The sequence below is a fragment of the Littorina saxatilis genome, linkage group LG2 (genome assembly GCF_037325665.1).
Source record: "Littorina saxatilis isolate snail1 linkage group LG2, US_GU_Lsax_2.0, whole genome shotgun sequence".
Lineage (NCBI taxonomy): Eukaryota > Metazoa > Mollusca > Gastropoda > Littorinimorpha > Littorinidae > Littorina > Littorina saxatilis.
Window position 1 is genome coordinate 48,547,436 of NC_090246.1, and position 19,725 is coordinate 48,567,160.

At 42.2% G+C, this 19,725-nt stretch overlaps 1 protein-coding gene across 3 annotated transcripts in view; it reads left to right on the plus strand.

Moving 5' to 3' along the window:
* The window catches only part of LOC138959113 (electroneutral sodium bicarbonate exchanger 1-like), a 71,603-nt gene that overhangs the window by 38,968 nt on the left and 12,910 nt on the right, over window positions 1-19,725 (plus strand). For 2 of the 3 annotated variants that reach the window (XM_070330465.1, XM_070330464.1), the window contains exons 2-17: window positions 2,471-2,639; window positions 3,305-3,430; window positions 4,209-4,241; window positions 9,229-9,364; window positions 9,736-9,896; window positions 10,185-10,400; window positions 11,557-11,657; window positions 12,393-12,638; window positions 12,931-13,077; window positions 13,606-13,700; window positions 14,095-14,269; window positions 15,163-15,296; window positions 15,986-16,208; window positions 17,361-17,714; window positions 18,076-18,189; window positions 18,902-19,066. In XM_070330465.1, coding sequence (XP_070186566.1) covers window positions 2,567-2,639; window positions 3,305-3,430; window positions 4,209-4,241; window positions 9,229-9,364; window positions 9,736-9,896; window positions 10,185-10,400; window positions 11,557-11,657; window positions 12,393-12,638; window positions 12,931-13,077; window positions 13,606-13,700; window positions 14,095-14,269; window positions 15,163-15,296; window positions 15,986-16,208; window positions 17,361-17,714; window positions 18,076-18,189; window positions 18,902-19,066 — 2,499 coding nt within the window. In that variant the 5' untranslated portion in view covers window positions 2,471-2,566. The remainder of the gene's footprint in view (window positions 1-2,470; window positions 2,640-3,304; window positions 3,431-4,208; window positions 4,242-9,228; window positions 9,365-9,735; window positions 9,897-10,184; window positions 10,401-11,556; window positions 11,658-12,392; window positions 12,639-12,930; window positions 13,078-13,605; window positions 13,701-14,094; window positions 14,270-15,162; window positions 15,297-15,985; window positions 16,209-17,360; window positions 17,715-18,075; window positions 18,190-18,901; window positions 19,067-19,725) is intronic. The other variant, XM_070330466.1, reaches the window with a different exon arrangement.

Below are 19,725 nucleotides of genomic sequence, written 5' to 3' on the forward strand. Positions count from 1 at the left end.
ACAGACGTAAATATTTTTTAATTCTGACAATCTCCAACACGTTGACATTAAAAACAGCGGCAATCTTCAAGTTCAACTGATATTTTTGTTCATATATTAATCTTCGCATATTTCTCAAATTACTATTCACTTTATTGCTATAACGTATGACTCGTATGTGAAAACGTACAAGGAGGAAAGTGCTGTACTGCAGGTAAAGTAAGCGAGTGGGTGCAGTTTTGTGCTTTAAACACTCACTATATCTATAACTCTCTAATTGGAAAAAAATCGGAATTTTAGATATTTTTTTAATTGTAATTCAATCAACAAAAGACAAACTGTCTTACCTATGCCTCGTAACAACCCTGTTAATAAATGTATGCATTTGCGGCCCGTTTGTAGCGCCAGGACTGACTTGTTTCTTTACGCCTGTAAAGTGTGCGTCATAACTCAAGCGGAGAATGAGGCCGACGACCATTTAAAAAAAAAAAGAAGCAAACTGTCATTTTCTGACAGCCACGTCCTGTCTTGAAGGTGACCCATGCTTTTAATTGAAATTGCCGTTATATCAATGTCCCGGAAAACATTTTTTGTGTGTGTTGATTGTATGTGTATGTCCTGATTATTCTTTGTTTAAATTTCTTTTTGATTTTAAAGTATTCTATACTCTTTTGTGGCTTTCAGAAAACTTTAAAAAGTTCAATGGACATAAGGATTAAGCAATTTTTTATTTGTGAGTGTTGTTGTTGTTGTTGTTGTTGTTGTTGTTGTTGTTGTTGTTTTGTGTGTTTTTTGTCCTTAAGGTTAGGTTCCATTATCATCAGTGGCATCGAGTGTCAATACATTTTATCACCCATTAGCCTCCAAGGTCATATATACAGGATCAGGTACTTATCGGTCGACCGATGCGTCAGTTTCATAGATGTGCAGATTGTTTGTTGTTCTTGTTCAAAATATCTCCGTCTGTTTCGGTCAGTATCTGTATAGATCTATGTATTCAATCAACCATGTCGGCATTCAGTGATACGGAAACTGCAAAGTCACACAGCGTGTGTTTTTATCGCCTGGAGTTCGTGCACCTGGAACTTGAACGTATGATTGGTTCAGTGGTTTTAGAATGTATTATTCACCGGAGGCTGTTTACAATCGTCACAAACAAAAACCATATAGAACGATAACAAGAAACAACCTTAGGGACACGTAAAAGTGCAATGAATCGTTCCTTGATAGAGGTCGTCGAAGGGTGGTTGAGGGGATTGAGTTAGGTGTTTTCCTGTACACGCTGCGTCATTCTGTTTTGTATTTCATGGTTCGGTCCCTTACCAGGATGCAAGACGACATGAGAAACATAAAGACATTTCGTGATTGACTGATTGACATTTTTTAACATCAGACAAGGTTCTTTACTCGCCCTCCCCCCCCCCCCCCCCAACCTGGAGAAAGAAGGTATACCAGTGCCAGTTTTAGATGTTAATTATCACCAGACACCTACCTCTCCACTTGCAAGACACACAGCCGGTATCCAGTCTGCAAGGCCCCTCAAATCGCGTAAGAGCCAGCAAGCGTCCACTCCATGGCACGTACTCAATGGGATCGTCTGTGCAAGTGACACCTGCACAGATGTTCCTCAGTCTGGTCAGATTACAGTTAAGGGCATTGCCTCCTCTGATGGCCAAGCAGTTTAGTGTTTGGCGAACAGATCGGGTTAGAATTCTAGAAGTGTATTTTGATTGTAGAATCTGATCGAATCTGGGTCAGCCTGCAGGTTGCATTTTAGCGGGAGAAAAAAAGTGGAGGTTGTATTTGAGAAATATTTGATTAGTTTGTGGTGTTTTGATGTTTAAGGATATCAGTCATCTTTGTGTTTTTGTCAATTTGACAATAATTTTTACCAAAATGCCACGCGCTTTGCAAATCTTGTCCCGTATGCTTCTTGTGATTCGAACGTTTTCTTTGTTTATCTTGCCGACGTATACGATGTTAGAAATAAGCTACATGCGTATATTTTGAACTCGCCTTTTTGACATTATAAGATGTTTGATGGGTTGTTGACAGACCAGCTTTTTTGTCGTCCGAGGGGGAGCATATCGTCTTTTGTTTCATATTTATTGACCAAGGCCGAAGGCCGCGGTCAATAAATATGAAACAAAAGTCGATATGCCCCCCGAGGACCGACAAAAAAAGCTGGTCTGACAACAAACCACCAAACATCGTTTTTGTCATCATTTTGGTAAGTGAGAAAATAAGATAACAATCAACACAGGGAGCCATGCTTTGAAACACGGGTTCCGTGCTGATAACCATACGAGTTCCGTGTGGATAACCACTGGCAATCAAAGCTGGCGTGTGAAAGCAACTTTCTGTATTTTTGAGTTCAATAAAATGTTGGGATGAATATGTCAGGTTTGAGGATGCACAATTCTGTTTGTTCATCTCGGTATTCTACTCCCTCATATCAATCTAAACATTGCCTTTCATTGTGTGTTTGCAGGACACAGTGTTATAGAGAAAGAAAACGAGTCGACCCCCGGTCAACGAATATTTGCTCGTCTCTGAACTTCAAGAGCAGACAACTCTCAGGACGATTATGGACCCTGTGGAGAACACGCCCCTGCGCGATCACGGATCCCGCCGAGAACTTGGTGAATCTGACATCGATGGTGAGAAAAGCGTTTAAATTGTGTTGTTTTTTTTCGCTTTGCTTTTTGTTGTGTGTTTATTTGTTTGAAAGGACAGCGCCGCACACAGAAAAAAAGAGTCATTTCAATACTTTTACATGTACTATTAACAAACATTAAAATTGTCATTCGTTAGAATAAATCACGCTGACAGTTTTGATGCAAAATGTTAGTTTGTCCAATTAATTTTTGGCGTGGTATACAAAACGGGTACTGTCTTGACCGCTATATTATTTTGCAGGTCATCCCTTATTAGTCCTGGTTGGGCAGATTAGTGACATGATGCACTAACATGTAATAAAACTGTATGATGTGGAGATAACAATTTGAGCAATGCTATGGGACAGACGATGAACTCATCCTCTGATACGTCTATATCTTTCTTGTTTGTTTTTAATTCCAAGCGTTACTTTAACTCATGCTTGGTGTATATCTGATCGATCCAAGCTCCACTGACTTTCGACTTCGTGTCTGCCTCTGAGAAGAGTTTCTTGTACATGTACTCTCTTTTTTCTCTGTCTTCCTTTTCCTCCAACTTGATATTATTAACTGCTTCTATTGTTTTCCCGTTGTTGTATAATAGATACATTAAAAAAAAGAGTTAATACACTGATAAAAAAATGATTTGTTCTTTCTCTCCTGACCAGCCGACAGTCACCGTGCGACCTACATCCACCTGCGGCTGCCCAAGCGACCACGGCGACCACGCAAGGGCAGCGGTCACTCGCGGAAACGCAATTCCGAAAAATCCAATGTCGAAAATATCACTCCAGGTAAGAACATTTGGAACATTTTGTAAGCACAAGAAGAATGTTGCCTGCATATACTTATATTCTTGTTTTTGGTCGTTCAGAAAAATCAACCAGAACAGTCGTGAAATATAGACTTGATTCACCATCATCAAAGACTTCTATATAGTCTAGCGTGATGCTTATATAGAGGAACGCACAAACGAAGTAGGAGGGGAGGGCGGGTATTCATGTATTGCTGAAGAATGGCACAATGTTCTATGCCTATGTCTGTTTTGCCCAATACGGAAGTAGTCTAAAAATTCTGCTGGCATGGTAATTGTTAATGGACATATTAGCTTGGCTGCAATGGCTAATGACCGAAGATTCTTAGGCCGGACATAAAATATGTAATGCGTTTGATTACTTAATGATAGGAAATGACTTTCCATCTGTTCTGGGCAAACAGAGCAAGAAATATATAGATCTGTGATGAGTTTTGTTGGGTCTTTGCCAACTATTTGTGGTATCATCGAGATGTAGGTGAATTGACAGAGAAAGGAAAGGGAAGGAGGGTCCCTAGGAAGGGGGGAGTTTTCTTGTTTTTTATTGGTACTATATATAGCAGACAAGAACTTTGTCTTTACCATCTTTTTCAATTTCGTACTGTTGTGTATGGTCATCTGCTCTATACGAGCAAGTAGGCATTACAGTATGAGAGGTGAGAGTCTTCTTCTTTGTTTTCTTTTTACCACCAAGTCTGTGTATTGGTGCAAGCTTACATGAATTTAGCACTATAAATATGTTTGCGAACAATTTTCAGCCTCGGATCAAGAACCAGTTTATGTTCCTCCAGGTAAAAGGAAAAAAAGATCATGAAAAACGAAGCAATGTAAAACAGCATGTAATCATTTTGTTGTAACGCTTTTATAGACATAAACAGTGCGTTTTTTTTACCTGGTTGGGTAAGGGCTTTGTTGTGTTGCTTTCCGGAACGCAGCATATCCAGTAATGCGAGTGATATTAATTGTGTAGTAAGTGTGTACGATATATTTGTAAATTATTTGTACAATATTTGTGGGAAATGGTTGTTGTCAGGGTGACATTATTGCAGCATCTGCAGAGTGAATATTATACTGAAAATGTTGAGTGGAGGGACATACTATTTGCATATTATCATACTTCCAGTAGTTTGTTTCAGATTGTATTTTTGTTCGTCGGCCTTGTTGGTGATGTTCTGTGTGCTAACAGTTTTAAAAGAAAGCTAGTGTTGAAGATACCCAGAAAAAAAGAGAGATAGATAGATAGCGAGAGAAAGAGCGAGAGAGAGAGAGAGAGAGAGAGAGAGAGAGAGAGAGAGAGAGAGAGAGAGAGAGGGGGGGGGGGGGGAGACTGAGGGAGATAGAAATAGAGGGGAAGAGAGAGAGAGGGGGGGGGGGGGGGGGGGAGAGACTGAGGGAGATAGAGATAGAGAGGGAGCGAGATAGAGAGGAAGAGAGAGAGAGAGAGAGAGAAGTTGAGAGGAATGAGAGAGATAAAGAGTGAGTGTACGTGCGTGCGTGCGTTCCTGTGTCTATCTGTCTGTTTTTTGTTGTTCTTCGTCACAATCTGTGTGTGTGTGTGTGTGTGTGTGTGTGTGTGTGTGTGTGTGTGTGTGTGTGTGTGTGTGTGTCTGTCTGTCTGTCTGTCTGTCTGTCTGTCTGTCTGTCTGTCTGTCTGTCTGCTTTGTTCCGTATCGGTTAATTCGTGCCAATCCGGATGCCATATAGTATCTGATGAAACTAAAAGATCAGATATGACAAGTTGTATTCTGGCGTTGTTTATAAAAAGATACAATTTATTATGGTGAAGGTTGCGTTATGCGGCATTTACGATATCATATCTTTGATATTATGTACATCAGTCAACATGGCTTTCTTCAATTAAAGGAAATCTGCTCATTAATCCTAATTGGTGGAAGCTGGTGCGTACATAATTATGTTCTATAATTCATCATCGTGTTTAGTATCGTACGGAAGGAAGGCTTGCTTTGCTTTTGCAAATCGAGAGGCAAGGCATCGCTATCATATCTGACAAGCAACTAGTTTCACTTTTTGTGTGTATGTGTGAGGTTTTGTAACTCTCGTTTTTGCAATTTGCCCGTTTGTAAGGAAAAACAATAACGAATGCCAGAAATGTATTCGCTTTCTTTTTTAAATGATAGATAATTCTTGGCGAATCTGATAAACTTAGTAGAAATTGAATCGTTTTGACTTTTAATTTTGGACGCGATTGCTGAGTTATATGGATTCAGGCGCTGGCGTGTGCATGAATGATAAAAAAAGAAGAAAGGCCCAGAAATACATTAACTTGGATTGGTATTGATACAGGCTGCCATGGACGTGGCAGGGCCCTTTTGCCTAGGATTGGTAAGGTCAAGCTGGGTCAATATTCTGTTCCAGGTTTTCTGTTTTAGATCAACAGTGTAGAACACATTTTTGTTTTGATTAGATCTCATTGGGTTTTTGTTCTCTTCCAGAAACACTTTTTTAAATTGTTTTATATATATAAAAAATTGTTTTTATATATATATATATATATGGGCTGCCACTTGACATTCTTTGTTTGGCTTTTCTCTCCCCCCCCCCCCCCCCCCGCCAACACACAGATAATTCTAACCAATCTTCGATTCCTCTCTGTTTACACGAAGTTTTTGTTCATTCTGTGGTAGAATACAGGATCAGTCAGTTTTTAGCAGCATTTTTATTTTTATTTTATTATGTGATATAATCTTTTAGACAACACATTCGCAGAAGTGCACCCCAAAGTGGTAATGTCTCATGCATACCATATGTGTTTTGTTTGTCACTTTGTGGGTTTTTCTTGTGTCTTTTTGTTTTGCACAGCACGTTGTTAGTGCATGTTTTTGTGGGGTTTGTACCAATGCAGTCGTTATGAGTACCGACCCCCCCCCCCTCCCCCCCTCATCAAACAAAAAAAAGAAGAAAACAAGTCGCGTAAGGCGAAATAACAACATTTAGTCAAGCTGTCGAACTCACAGAATGAAACTGAACGCACTGCTTTTTTCACCAAGACCACATACTCGTAGTTTCGTCAGTCCACCGCTCGTGGCAAAGGCAGTGAAATCGACAAGCCATGCAGAATAGTGCGGTAGTGGTCGCGCTGAGCAGGATAACACGCTTTTCTGTATGTCTATTCTTTTTAGCTTACTGAGTTTGTTTTTAATCCAAACATATCATATCTATATGTTTTTGGAATCAGGGACCGACAAGGAATAAGATGAAATTGTTTTTAAATCGATTTCAGAAAATTAATTTTATTCATAATTTTCATATTTTTAATTTTCAGAGCTTGTTTTTAATCCAAATATAACATATGTATATGTTTTTGGAATCAGAAAATGACGAAAAATAAGATGAAATTATTTTTGGATTGTTTAATAACAAAATAATTTTAATTACAAGTTTCCGATTTTTAATGACCAAACTCATTCATTAGTTTTTAAGCCACCGAGCTGAAATGCAATACCAAAGTCCGGCTTTCGTGTAAGATTGCTTTGCCAAAATGTCAATCAATTTGATTGAAAAATGAGGGTGTGACAGTGCCGCCTCAACTTTTACAAAAAGCCTGATATGACGTCATCAAGGGTATTTATCGAAAAAAGAAAAAAACGTCCGGGGGTATCATTCCCAGAAACTGTCATGTCAAATTTCATAAAGATCGGTCCAGTAGTTTGGTCTGAATCGCTCTACACACACACACGCACAGACAGACAGACAGACAGACAGACAGACAGACAGACACACAGACACACACACATACACCACGACCCTCGTCTCGATTCCCCCTCTATGTTAAAACATTTATTCAAAACTTGACTAAATGTAAAAAGAAAAAGAAACAAGTCGCGTAAGGCGAAAATAAAACATTTAGTCAAGCTGTCGAACTCACAGAATGAAACTGAACGCAATGCATTTTTTCAGCAAGACTCGTATACTCGTAGCATCGTAAGTCCACCGCTCGTGGCAAAGGCAGTGAAATTGACAAGAAGAGCGGGGTAGTAGTTGCGCTGAGAAGGATAGCACGCTTTTCCGTACCTCTCTTCGTTTTAACTTTCTGAGCGTGTTTTTAATCCAAACATATCATATCTATATGTTTTTGGAATCAGGAACCGACAAGGAATAAGATGAAAATGTTTTTAAATTGATTTCGAAAATTTAATTTTGATCATAATTTTTATATTTTTAATTTTCAGAGCTTGTTTTTAATCCAAATATAACATATTTATATGTTTTTAGAATCAGAAAATGATGAAGAATAAGATGAACGTAAATTTGGATCGTTTTATAAAAAAAATATTTTTTTTACAATTTTCATATTTTAAATGACCAAAGTCATCAATTAATTTTTAAGCCACCAAGCTGAAATGCAATACCAAAGTCCGGCCTTCGTCGAAGATTGCTTGGCCAAAATGTCAATCAATTTGATTGAAAAATGAAGGTGTGACAGTGCCGCCTCAACTTTTACAAAAAGCCGGATATGACGTCATCAAAGGTATTTATCGAAAAAAAGAATACAACGTCCGGGGATATCATTCCCAGGAACTCTCATGTAAAATTTCATAAAGATCGGTCCAGTAGTTTGGTCTGAATCGCTCTACACACACACACACGCACAGACAGACAGACAGACAGACAGACAGACAGACACACACACACACACACACACACACACACACATACACACACACACACACACACACACACACATACACACACACACACATACACCACGACCCTCGTCTCGATTCCCCCTCTATGTTAAAACATTTAGTCAAAACTTGACTAAATGTAAAAACAAGAAAGAAAAACAGAAAAGGGAAACAAATGAAGAATCGGTGGTTTCTTATGTTGAATATAATAATTGAGATTGACCTGTGTTTGATTGTTGTAGATGTAAACAGGACAAGTTGTTAATGTGTTCATTTATTGTCGCTTCATGTACGTGCTATTCTTTGTGTTACTGTGTTTCAGAGGTCTTGACTGACTGTTCTTTTGAATGATTGTACTATACATAGACAAAATGAATAGATGAATAATATCGGTATATACTTTTTTTTTAAAGCGTTATTAAACCGCTGTTAACAGATACAAGTTGCAGTCATGTTGGTTTGCCACCGCAAAATTAAACGAACAGTTAGACATTTGTTTATTTGCAAAAGAGAAAACTTTTGTAGAAAAAGAAACGTTGGTTTGCTTTGCAATCAGCCAACCAAAAGTGAAACACGTGTATTAAGTTTTTTTTATGAAAAAGCTGATGGTTATGACCAAAACACCAACTTGTGTATGCCCAGCGATTCTTCATGTGCAAACCATATACACTCTGTTAATTAAACGTAATTCGTCATTCCTACAATTGCTTGTACTATACGAGGTATACTCGTCAATGATAACCCACTCGTCAATGATAACCCCACGAATAAAGCATTACCTGTATGATTGCACGTTAATTTTACAGAGAATATGAACAGAAGGTCTTAGAAAACAGGGTCTTAAACGGGAGGAAGTCTTAAATTAGGGGGTCTTAAAAAGGGGGTTCCACTGTAGTGACACACGTGTTTTAAGTATTTCTATGAAAAAGCTGATGGTTATGACCAAAATACATACTTGTGTATTACCTTTGATTCTTCCGGTGCAAACTGTATATACTCTGTTAATCAAACGTAATTCGTCAAATGTACAATTGCTTGTACTATACGAGGTATACAAGTTAAAGATAACCCCACGAATGAAGAATTACATGTATGGTTGCACGTTATTCACGAGGCTTCAATCTTCTTGCAGCGAGCCTGACCCCTAGCGAGCAGATTCAGCTGTTGCTCGGTGATGCTGACGAAGGCATGACGTCACAGAAAATCTTCTGTCAGATGGACGTGCTCCACAAACTGGCAGACGCCTTCCAGTGGAGAGAAACCGCACGGTACGATTCTGTTTGTTTATCACTTTGAAGGAACGGTTTGCATGTATGCAAGAGGGTGAGGATTCTTATTCAGTGTTTATCACTTTGAAGGAACAGTTTAATTACAAGAAAGCTGCTGAATCCGTAAACCGGAAAGAGATACGAGTTTTGTCATCAGACCTACGCCGTAAATCGTCATTTAAATTTTTCCACTGTCAACATTTGTAGACATCAGAAATATTGATTAAGAGTACTTCATCATTTCAGAAGTTTCAATTCATGATGGGCACTGGAAAGGACGTTTACTCAAATGCATCGAACATGCACTTCTGAAGAGGGTATTGTCACACATTTGTCGAACATGAAAAAGAGCGCCCTCTCTTTATGCACAGATGGGTGAAATACGAGGAGGACGTGGAGGAGGGAGGAGAGAGGTGGTCCAAGCCCCACGTGGCCTCCCTGTCCCTCCACTCCCTGTTCGAGCTGAGGTCAGGGCTGACCATGGGCGCCGTGCTACTCGACATGGATGCCCACAACATCTCACAGGTCGCAGGTACGTTCTGAAAACATGCTGTCAGCGCCACATTCCCTATCGTCAGGCATACGCTTTCTGTCTATAGTTTATTGATAATTCGTCCGAAAGATGTCCTCTGTTTGAGCTCAGTCTCTTAGGCTCTGGCCACCCCTTTGTTCTGAAGAAGATTGAAATGTTCACAAGGCTTATGTCTTTTAGTTTGTTTTGCTCCTCTAGAAGCAGAGACAGTCTCATTTCTCAACTCACCAGCTAGTAACACATGTTCCAGATATATCTGATAACCTGTGCATATCGTTGCCTTCTCAGATCTCCTGATGGATCACCTAGTGAACAAGAAGTTGCTGGAGGAAAGCCTGCGGGCAGAGGTCCGCGCCGCCTTCATCGCACCACACGCCTTCCAGCACAACAAGTATCGCAGCGGCCGTCGTGGCTCCACCCCTGGGGGTATGGACATGGGCGCGAGGCGTCTCTCCATGAAGCGCACCTTTTCTGAGATCGGACGCTCTCTGTCTATTAGGAGAGGTAAGGATTCTGAGGGGAGAGAGGGGGAGGGGAGTAGATGAGATGTCTTTGCGATTGGGGTAAAGGGGGGAGTGGGGTGTTTATACTGGCTCCGACCCTTGGGGAATGAATATGGGCGCGTGGCGTCTCTCCATGATGCGGACCTTCTCCGAGATTAGACGCTCCCAGTCCACCAAGAGAGTTTAAGGGCGCGGGGGGGGGGGGGGGGGGGGGAGAGAGAGAGAGAGAGAGAGAGAGAGAGAGAGAGAGAGAGAGAGAGAGAGAGAGAGCGAACGAACGAACGAACGAACGAACGAACTTTATTACTCAAGGATGGAGATTTTAGGCTCACGCCTAGTCTTACAATCTGTCCCTGCTAAACTAAGACATAAAAATAAAGACAATAAAAGGACAATTGTCAATCGCAATCATACAGTATTACTAATTACAACATTACCTATACGAATACATAATGCATAATAGAACATTGAAATGTACATGTATGTCAATATAATACAAAGGAAAAGAAAAGTCGACTCGCACACACACGCGCACCGCATGCCTGCAATCACGTTCGCACTCAATACAACTCTCACACACACACACACACACACACACACACACACACACACACACACACACACACACACACACATGCGCGCACACTCACTCACACACACACACACACACACACAGAAATATACGCACGCACGCACACACGCAGACACACACACACACACACACACACACACATACACACACACACACACACACACACACACGCACACAGAGAGAGAGAGAGAGAGAGAGAGAGAGAGAGAGAGAGAGAGAGAGAGAGAGAGAGAGAGAGAGAGAGAGAGAGTGGCAAGGGAGGGGGGGGGGAGAGTGAGGATGAGAAGGGGGAATAGCCCAAGAGTGAATGTTTGTACCGAATTTGACGATGATGGAAACAGAGTCAAGAATTGGGGATTTGAGGTTGATCAGCCAATTTTGTGTGAACAAGATGCTGTGTATTAGTGTGTGTGCGTGTTTTGTGTCTCTGTGTGTTTGCGTCTGCATGTGCTCGTTTCTTTCTGGGTTTCCCCCCGTTCGGTCTGTGTTCGTTTCGTCTGTACATGTCTGCGTGTATGTGTCCAGCTGCCTCTCTTACTGATAAAGATATTTCAATTGTGCACAGACTCGCAGGCGAATTTAAAAATCCAGCGCAATCCCAACAGTCAGCCCAACCTGGAGCACCTGATGAACGGCGACCTCCCGGAGTCCGCTTCCTCCAACAAGGTAAATCCACTCGGTGTTGATTGCATGCTCTGCTGAACGAGTTATTTGTTTATCTTCTTTGAGAAGTAATCAATGGAAGAAAACGCGAATAGGCTTGTCCTTCGATCCATTAGTTTAATATCTGTCTATCTACCTTTTCGTTCTTGCATACTTGCATGCGTCTAACTATAATCCTGTCGTTCTATCCACAAAATTAAATGCAAAACAACAAATCAAAAAAATAGTTAGACTTGATTGCTACACTAAGGAAGTCACGGCAACTTATTCAACCTGCCAACAAAGCAATCCCGTCGCAACCAGTAACTATCCACACGTCTTTTTTAAGCTTATCTAAGATGAAAACGGATTTCGTCAACTCACAAGGACTACCCATAATACGGCGGCTGATCTGCATCTAAAAAAAACCACTTTCATTAAAACTGTAAAACAATAGAGTAGCACCTACCTTTTGTTATCGCCACAGCTTAGCAGAGACTTAATAATCCCACTAAACAATCCTCCATTAACCAACGTGTGCCTTTCCAAAAAAACTTAACAAACCGTCACACGTTTTGTGCCTTATGCCTGTCCCAAAGAAACGTAGACTTGACTTGTAAGGTTCCGGTCAACGCGAGGTTGTTGGGGAATAGATCGACACCAAGACTATCAACTAATAACCTTTTGTCCTTTTATTTTGTATATTATTTGATTCTGTAAATTCTGTTATTCATTTTAGTCGTTATTGTCTGTCCACAGCTGAACACAGTCTTCATGCGTAAGATCCCAGAGAACGCCGAGGCAGCCAACATCCTGATCGGCGAGCTGGACAGCCTGCGCTACCAGGTCGTGGTCTTCGTCCGTCTGTGCGAGGCGCGCAACATCGGCGAGCTGACCGAGGTGCCCCTCCCCACCCGCTTCCTCTTCTTCCTCCTGGGGCCCAAAGGCAGCCACAGCAAGAACGTGGAGATCGGCAGGTCCATGTCCACCATCATGGTGGATGAGGTGAGGAACGATTCTTCGTATGGACATGGGTAGTCTTCAGCAGGTGTTTAAATACAGAATACAGAATCTTTAATGGCCCAAGGTTGGTAATTTGTCTTGACATTGCGGTTAAGAAACATTCACTCCAGCCATGCACCACATTCTATGAGCTGTGTGATTTGGAATACGTGAGCAATTCGTGTAGTGTAAGATCTTTATCTTCTTATTTCAAATTGCGATCTATGGGCGGATAAGATATTGTTGTTCTTGAAGCGAAAGCAAGATCTTCATTTTCCGTACCTTGTGTTTTCAGGTCTTTCGCGAGGTAGCCTACAAGGCCAAGAGCCGACAGGACATCCTGGCAGGTGTGGATGAGTTTCTGGACCAGGTGACCGCCCTGCCACCTGGCGAGTGGGACCCCAAGATCCGTATCGAGCCCCCACAGAGCGTGCCCTCACAGGTAAGTCATTCCAACACGAGTTTTCATGTTCTTGCCCTCCCCCACACCCCAGCCGCAAAAGATATCCTTGTTTACTTGAAGTGCATCTTACAGAATTAGGGCCTGTATGCAAGTCGAAAGAAATGTGTTTGGTGTGTGTGTGTGTGTGTGTGTGTGGGGGGGGGGTTGATGTGGTTCAGTCAAAACAGAAGGGAGGTGAGGGGTGCCTGTCACTGATGTCGAGACAAGAATAAAGGTGACGAAGAGAAAACGAAGATAATATCACATCAAAAAGAAAGTTGCAGAAGACTTTGATCGGAAGTTCAATTAGATTAGGGTCTTATTGAATGAGAAATGAAGGTCTCCAGCAAGATAGCGGTATACACTCTTGTTTACATAACAACACACATTAACATTCTCATCAACATTCGTGTTTTGTTGTTGTAACATCAATCAGAAAACGTGAAAGGAACGGCTAAACAGCTGACAAGTCCCACACTTTAATGGCATTTGCAGATATAATGTGAAAAACTAATTTTTATTGTACAGGAGCAGCGTATGGCGCCACCGCCTCAGGCTGGCGAAGAGAAGGAAGAGGAGGAAGAAGAGTCGCACTGTGACCCCACACTGGTGCGCAGTGGAAGGTAACTGTCACGGTTTCACGTGCTTCTTTGTCTAGCTTGCTTCAATGCCAATGCTCTTAGCTGTTAGAACTACGACACACCAAAACGTAACTGTCACTTTTTCTTTAACCACATTAGGCATTATTTAAATGTGGTTATGCTTCCAATTTAATACCGTGACTGATGAGCACGAGAAAGTTACCAACCGAATGGGAGGCAGCCGCGGGGTTGAAAATGAGGTTTGTTTGTGAATCTATCCCACCCAACGCCGTAACTGGCTCCTACCCGGTTGGTAACTTTCTCGTGCACTTTAGCCCTGGTCCCGAATCAAATATCTGGTCAGGGGTAACTGAATCAATTAGTCAGACACAAATAAACACTCCACACTAACGACCATCCTTTCGTTGCATTGCAGGTTGTTCGGAGGCCTGATCACAGACATCAAGCGCAAACTACCCTGGTTCGCAAGTGACTTCAAGGACTCCTTACACATCCAGTGTGTCGCTTCCATCATCTTCTTGTACCTGGCCACGCTCACCCCAAACGTCACCTTCGGGGGATTGCTCGGACAGGCCACTGACCAATACATGGTAAGCCTATGTCCGGACTTGGCTCCAATTCTTACTGGGTGGGGTTAAGGCCTCAAATTAGTTGGGCGAAGTCGACTTCTAGTTGCACGAAGCTTTGGCACTGAATGAATGTTCGGTAAAAAAAATACTTCGCGAAGTCGACTTCGGGCTTAAAGGTGGTCGTGTACATTTTTGCTTTTTTTTCAATAATGTTATGGTTAGATTTCGATACAAAATTATGTCAAATGATGAATGAACCATGGGGGAAAAAATTATAGAAAAAAAATATATGTAAAAAAAGATTTTATTTTTGGGTAGCGTGACTCACGCTTCCAATATTTTGTTTTCTGTTTGCTGAGAACATGTGCTTTGCCTAAAAATACTGACCAATCAAATTCATGTCACTATGCTTATAGCCACGCCCAAACAAGTGCAGCAACAGTAATGACACTGGAGCGCTGTCCACGCTTTTTTTTAAACGCACGAAATGCACGGGATTTGAGAGGAGTTTTGCGCTTGGCATTTTCCAAATAAGGACATCCTACTATGAGTACTACGCTGGAATACTACAATGAATTTTCAAACGACTACAGTGGCTTCGTCTTTCCTGATCGAAAGGGGGTGTATTGTTGATATTTGTAGATAATAGACTGCATTTTAATGGTCAAATGGCGATTTCGGCATAAAAATGTAAACAAGGACCTTTAATTATAAGGAAGTGGGACTCTTACTCAGAACTCTGAAATGTTAAAAAATAAATGTAAGGAAAATGTCACTACAAAATTCACACTCTGCCCAGGGAGAAGTCAGGATATTAATTTATCGTTGGTATTCGTTCATATGGATTCTGAATCACTGTCACAAGCAAATTAAGGCCCGATCAGATATTACATTTGGCATGTTTTCTTGGGCAGGGAACAATGGAATGCATCTTCACAGCCTCGGTGGTCGGTGTTCTGTTCGCCTTGTTCGCTGGGCAACCTCTCAACATCCTGGGGTCCACGGGGCCCATGCTGGTCCTGGAGATGATTCTATACAGATTCTGCAAGTAGGTCGTGGTGTGTGAGGCTGTGTGTGTGTGTGTGCGTGTGCGTGCGTGTGTGTGTGTGTGTGTGTGCGTTTGTGTGTGTATGTGTGTGTGTGTGTGTGCGTGTGTGTGTGTGTGCGTGCGTGCGTGTGTGTGTGTGTGTGTGTGTTTCCCTCTCTGTCTCTCTCTTTCTCTGTCTCTCTCCATCTGTCTCTGTCACTATCTCTCTCTCTCTCTCTCAGTCTCTCTCTACCTCTCTCTCTCTCTCTCTCTCTCTCTCTCTCTCTCTCCCCATCCCTCTCTCTCTCTCTCTCTCTCTCTCTCTTTCTTTACAACCGATAAGCCTCCAAGGCATTATTCAGTACCCCTCTGTTCCCTTCCACTCTCCTCCCTTCCCAATTTTGCTCCAAGCCTGGTTCGTAAAGGCCATCCCTAACTGAGCGATAAGTGGACTTCGCGAAGTCTTTTTATCGTAAATTCAGCGACAAAGCTTCGTGCTGCGAGTGCCATGAAGTTGACTTCACAAAGTCGACTTCGCCCAATTAATTTCAGTCATAAGGCTTCGGTTATCAGTTGAACGGCTTTTGAACGATGTATTCCTTTTATAACAGTTGCGCTCTCGGATAGAAATCTGGGGAAAAGGTCAACATTGTGTGAGCACAATATTTTCTAAAAATATGGATTAATCAGAAGACATATTGCACGTGCAGAGACAACGAGCTGGAGTTTTTGCCGTTCCGCTGTTGGATTGGAATCTGGACCGCCTTCATTTTGATGATCATCGTGGCCTTTGACCTGTCGGCGCTCGTACGTTACATCACGCGCTTCACGGAAGAGTCATTCGCTTCGCTGATTGCCTTCATCTTCATCGCTGAGGCCTTCAAGAAGCTTTACGGCATCCTGGAACTGGCGCCAGTCAACAATAGGCCTGGGGTAAGTTATTGCTGGTGGGGTTGTGAAGGTGGTGGAAGTTGTGCGTCGTGTATGGATAGTCGCGAATGTGTTAATGATTGAACAGAGTACCCCAACCCCCTCCTCCCCCGCCACCCCTTTTAAGAGCCCCCCCCCCCTTTTTTATTTTTAGACGTCCTCCCTTTCAAGACCTTTCTTTCTCAGATTTTGTGTTCACAACCTCCGTTGATTTACGTCCTTTTTCAGACTCTCTCAAATTTAAGACCTGATTTTTGGCTCACGTAAGTGCAGCCTATGCGATGGTAAACTCTGTCTGTCTGTGCGTGTGTGTGTGTGTGTGTGTGATAGAAACTTTAACATTTGAAGACGTCACATTATGGCGTAAGAGGGTTAGACGTCACGCGAAGGAATTACTGAAAGTCTCGGTCATTGTTATTTTGAGCGGGCCGAGACTAGTTGACAGTCGTGTCCCTGTAAGTAGGCTACACATGCAGACAGACAGATCTAGATCTAGTGTCTCGCTTTCTTGCACAGTGTCACCTATGCTTACTGTGTGTGTGTGTGTGTGTGTGTGTGTGTGTGTGTGTGACGGAGTGATTGAGTTTGTGTTACTGTTTGTCGATTTCTTACGTGAGCCTTGAAGGCTTCGCCTCTTGTCTTAGCTTGTTTAGGTCTTGAAAGGGGAGTTTCATTGTAATGAGGATTACTGGCGGTGCATACTTTTCTATTTTATTCTGCAGGAATTCTTCTTCTTCTCAATAGTAGCAGTACGGGTATGTGTAGTGGCTACTAGCAATAGCAGCAGCAGCAATAGCCGTTGTAGAAGTATAAGTCATGGTTGCTGTGGTTTTCACTTTGAGAAATGACTGACGAAGCCGATGATACCATAATGATAAAGAAAACATCGAATGTGTTCTTTCTTTATTTGGTGTTTAACGTCGTTTTCAACATCGAATGTGTACAATGTTCGCTTAATAGTTATAGGGAAACGGAAGAAAAGTTCATTTTAGCACGCTATTTCTATAGTCGATACACGCAAATCTACCTGTGATTGGAAACACCAGAAAGTGATCCACGCTGGTGAACTTTCCAATGTGTGTACGACATCCACGTGGTCTTCGAATGACTAGTAAAAAAAAGAAACTACTTAACAAAGATGATTCTAACTTGCAGGAACCCCTGGACTATAATTGTACGTGCATGTCCCCCAACTCTTCTCTGCCCATGAACGTCACCCTAGACAGTCTGGACAACGTGACAACAACAGTGACGAGGGTGATGACGACAATGTCCACAAACTACAACTTCACCGGCAACGACACGAGCGGAAACGAAACGATGACCAACTGGGCGCTGATCACCAGAGAGAACTGTGAGCGTATGGGAGGGGTGCTGTTTGGAACAGGGTGCGGTACCCCTTACTACAAGTCTGACGTCTTCTTCCTCTCCGTCATCCTTTTCTTCCTGACCTACGTCACTGCCAGCACGCTCACCAACGCCAAGACCAGCTCTTTCTTCCCCACCTTTGTGAGTACATCTTGTTATTTGTGTGTGACCTGAAGCATGAAAGGTTTCCTGGCTGTCATGACTTCGTCAATAATTCATTTGTTGTTTGCATATGGCTCGAAACATACATGTTCTTTCTCACTGTCAGAAAGGACGGGCACTTACAAAAGGAAAAGTATCGATGAGGTACATTTTGGACTGAGTTTTTACAAATAATTTTGAAAATAATTTCAAAAGCGCTTTCTGAAGAAGAAAACTTCGTCCTTGCCGCCGTGTATTCAAGCCTCCAGTCTTGTTGGACGTGTCACAGTTGTACATTGCTCATCTCGGCCTCCACACTGTAACGGCTAATTAATATAATAATGGGATATACCTTGTGCAGGTGCGTCAATCCATGAGCGACTTCGCCGTGCTGATCGCTATTGTGTTGGCTGTCGGGCTGGACGCTCTCATCGGTATCCCCACGCCAAAGCTGGAGGTCCCCGAACAGTTCAAGGTGAGAATAGAGATATAAGATACACCATGTTATTGAGGGAAGGGACATTTTACGATGTAACGCACCAAGAAATGTTGCCTTGTCTGATTCTGGCCGGCTTACATTCGCATCATCAAATACCATTCGCTCCGTATTATACATGAGTTATCTATTTTATTTTACCTTTCTTTCTTTATGAGTAACCTGAACTTTGCCAAAATAAAAAACAGTAATGCGCCGAGTGCTAGCACTCGCACTTGTAGTATAACACAAGCATCTGATGTCATACAGCTTACTACGCAAACATCTGCCACGCTTTCGGATAAAACCTATTCTTCGTGCACATTGATACTGTGGTTCAGTGGTACGGAAAGGGTACTTTGTATACATGAGTATTTTGTGCATGTGTTTTTGTCATGACACGAACACAAACTAAATAGCTGGATGGATTGTGTGGTAGAAGATTAATCTCACAACCTGTGGGCGCATACCAGAAACCAATTTTTTGTTTGCTTGCCACTGTCTTTAAATCTCGAACGACAAACCCGTGTGTGGTACATTTCAAATTGAACAACATGCAACTTAACATTACAATTCAGTATACGACGAGAATAATTGAACTAAATGCCCAGTTCATCGGACTAACAATTTAAACGGAGAAAGGCTAAAACACATAGTAACGTTAAATCACGAATCGCATTTAAACTATGAATTGCGTGTGCTATGCCTGTAGCCTACCCGTGATGACCGTGGGTGGGTGGTCAACCCGTGGAGTGAGCACAACCCCTGGTGGCTGACCATCGCTGCCGTGGTACCCGCCCTGCTGGCCGTCATCCTCATCTTCATGGACCAGCAGATCACCGCCGTCATCGTCAACAGGAAGGAGAACAAGCTCAAGGTAGGTCCTCCTAAGTCAGCACTGCACACACCACTTCGCTTAGAGCTCAATGGACTTCACACGTTTTAATGGGGCTTCGTTAGTAAAGGCTGTCCTTAATTCAGCCCCAAGTCGACTTCGCTAAGACTCCGGGAAGACTGCACGAAGTCTTTTTGAAGAAAGCTCAGCGCTGAAGCTTCGTGCAGCAAGCTTCGCGAAGTACACTTCGCGTGTTGTCTTCAATTAACTACGGAACTTTCAACTTGTTTTGAGACTTATAGAGGCTTTAACAAAATCCTTGGCGAGGTTGCAAGGGCCCGGCCTTAGGCATTTGTAAAGGGAATTACCAGTGTTGAAGTAAATGTGTCCATTTCAGTGGGAGTTTGCCAGTTTTAAAGTAATTTGACAATTGTAAAGGAGCCTTGATAGGTTTAAAGGGACTCTGCAAATTTGAAAGGCCTGATTTAACGGAACTTTACTGATTGTGAATGCAATTTTGCCAGGGTTGGACAAGAACTCGGTAATTCTGGCTCAAACTGTAGTTAAAGCAAATAATTGCTACAAAAGTAACAGATTTTTGCCTCTTGACAAAGAAGCTGATGGTAGTAGGATACACATCTAGGCAACATGCATATTCACACGAAACTGCGCACACACCTTAAAAGCTTCGTTTTTTTCTT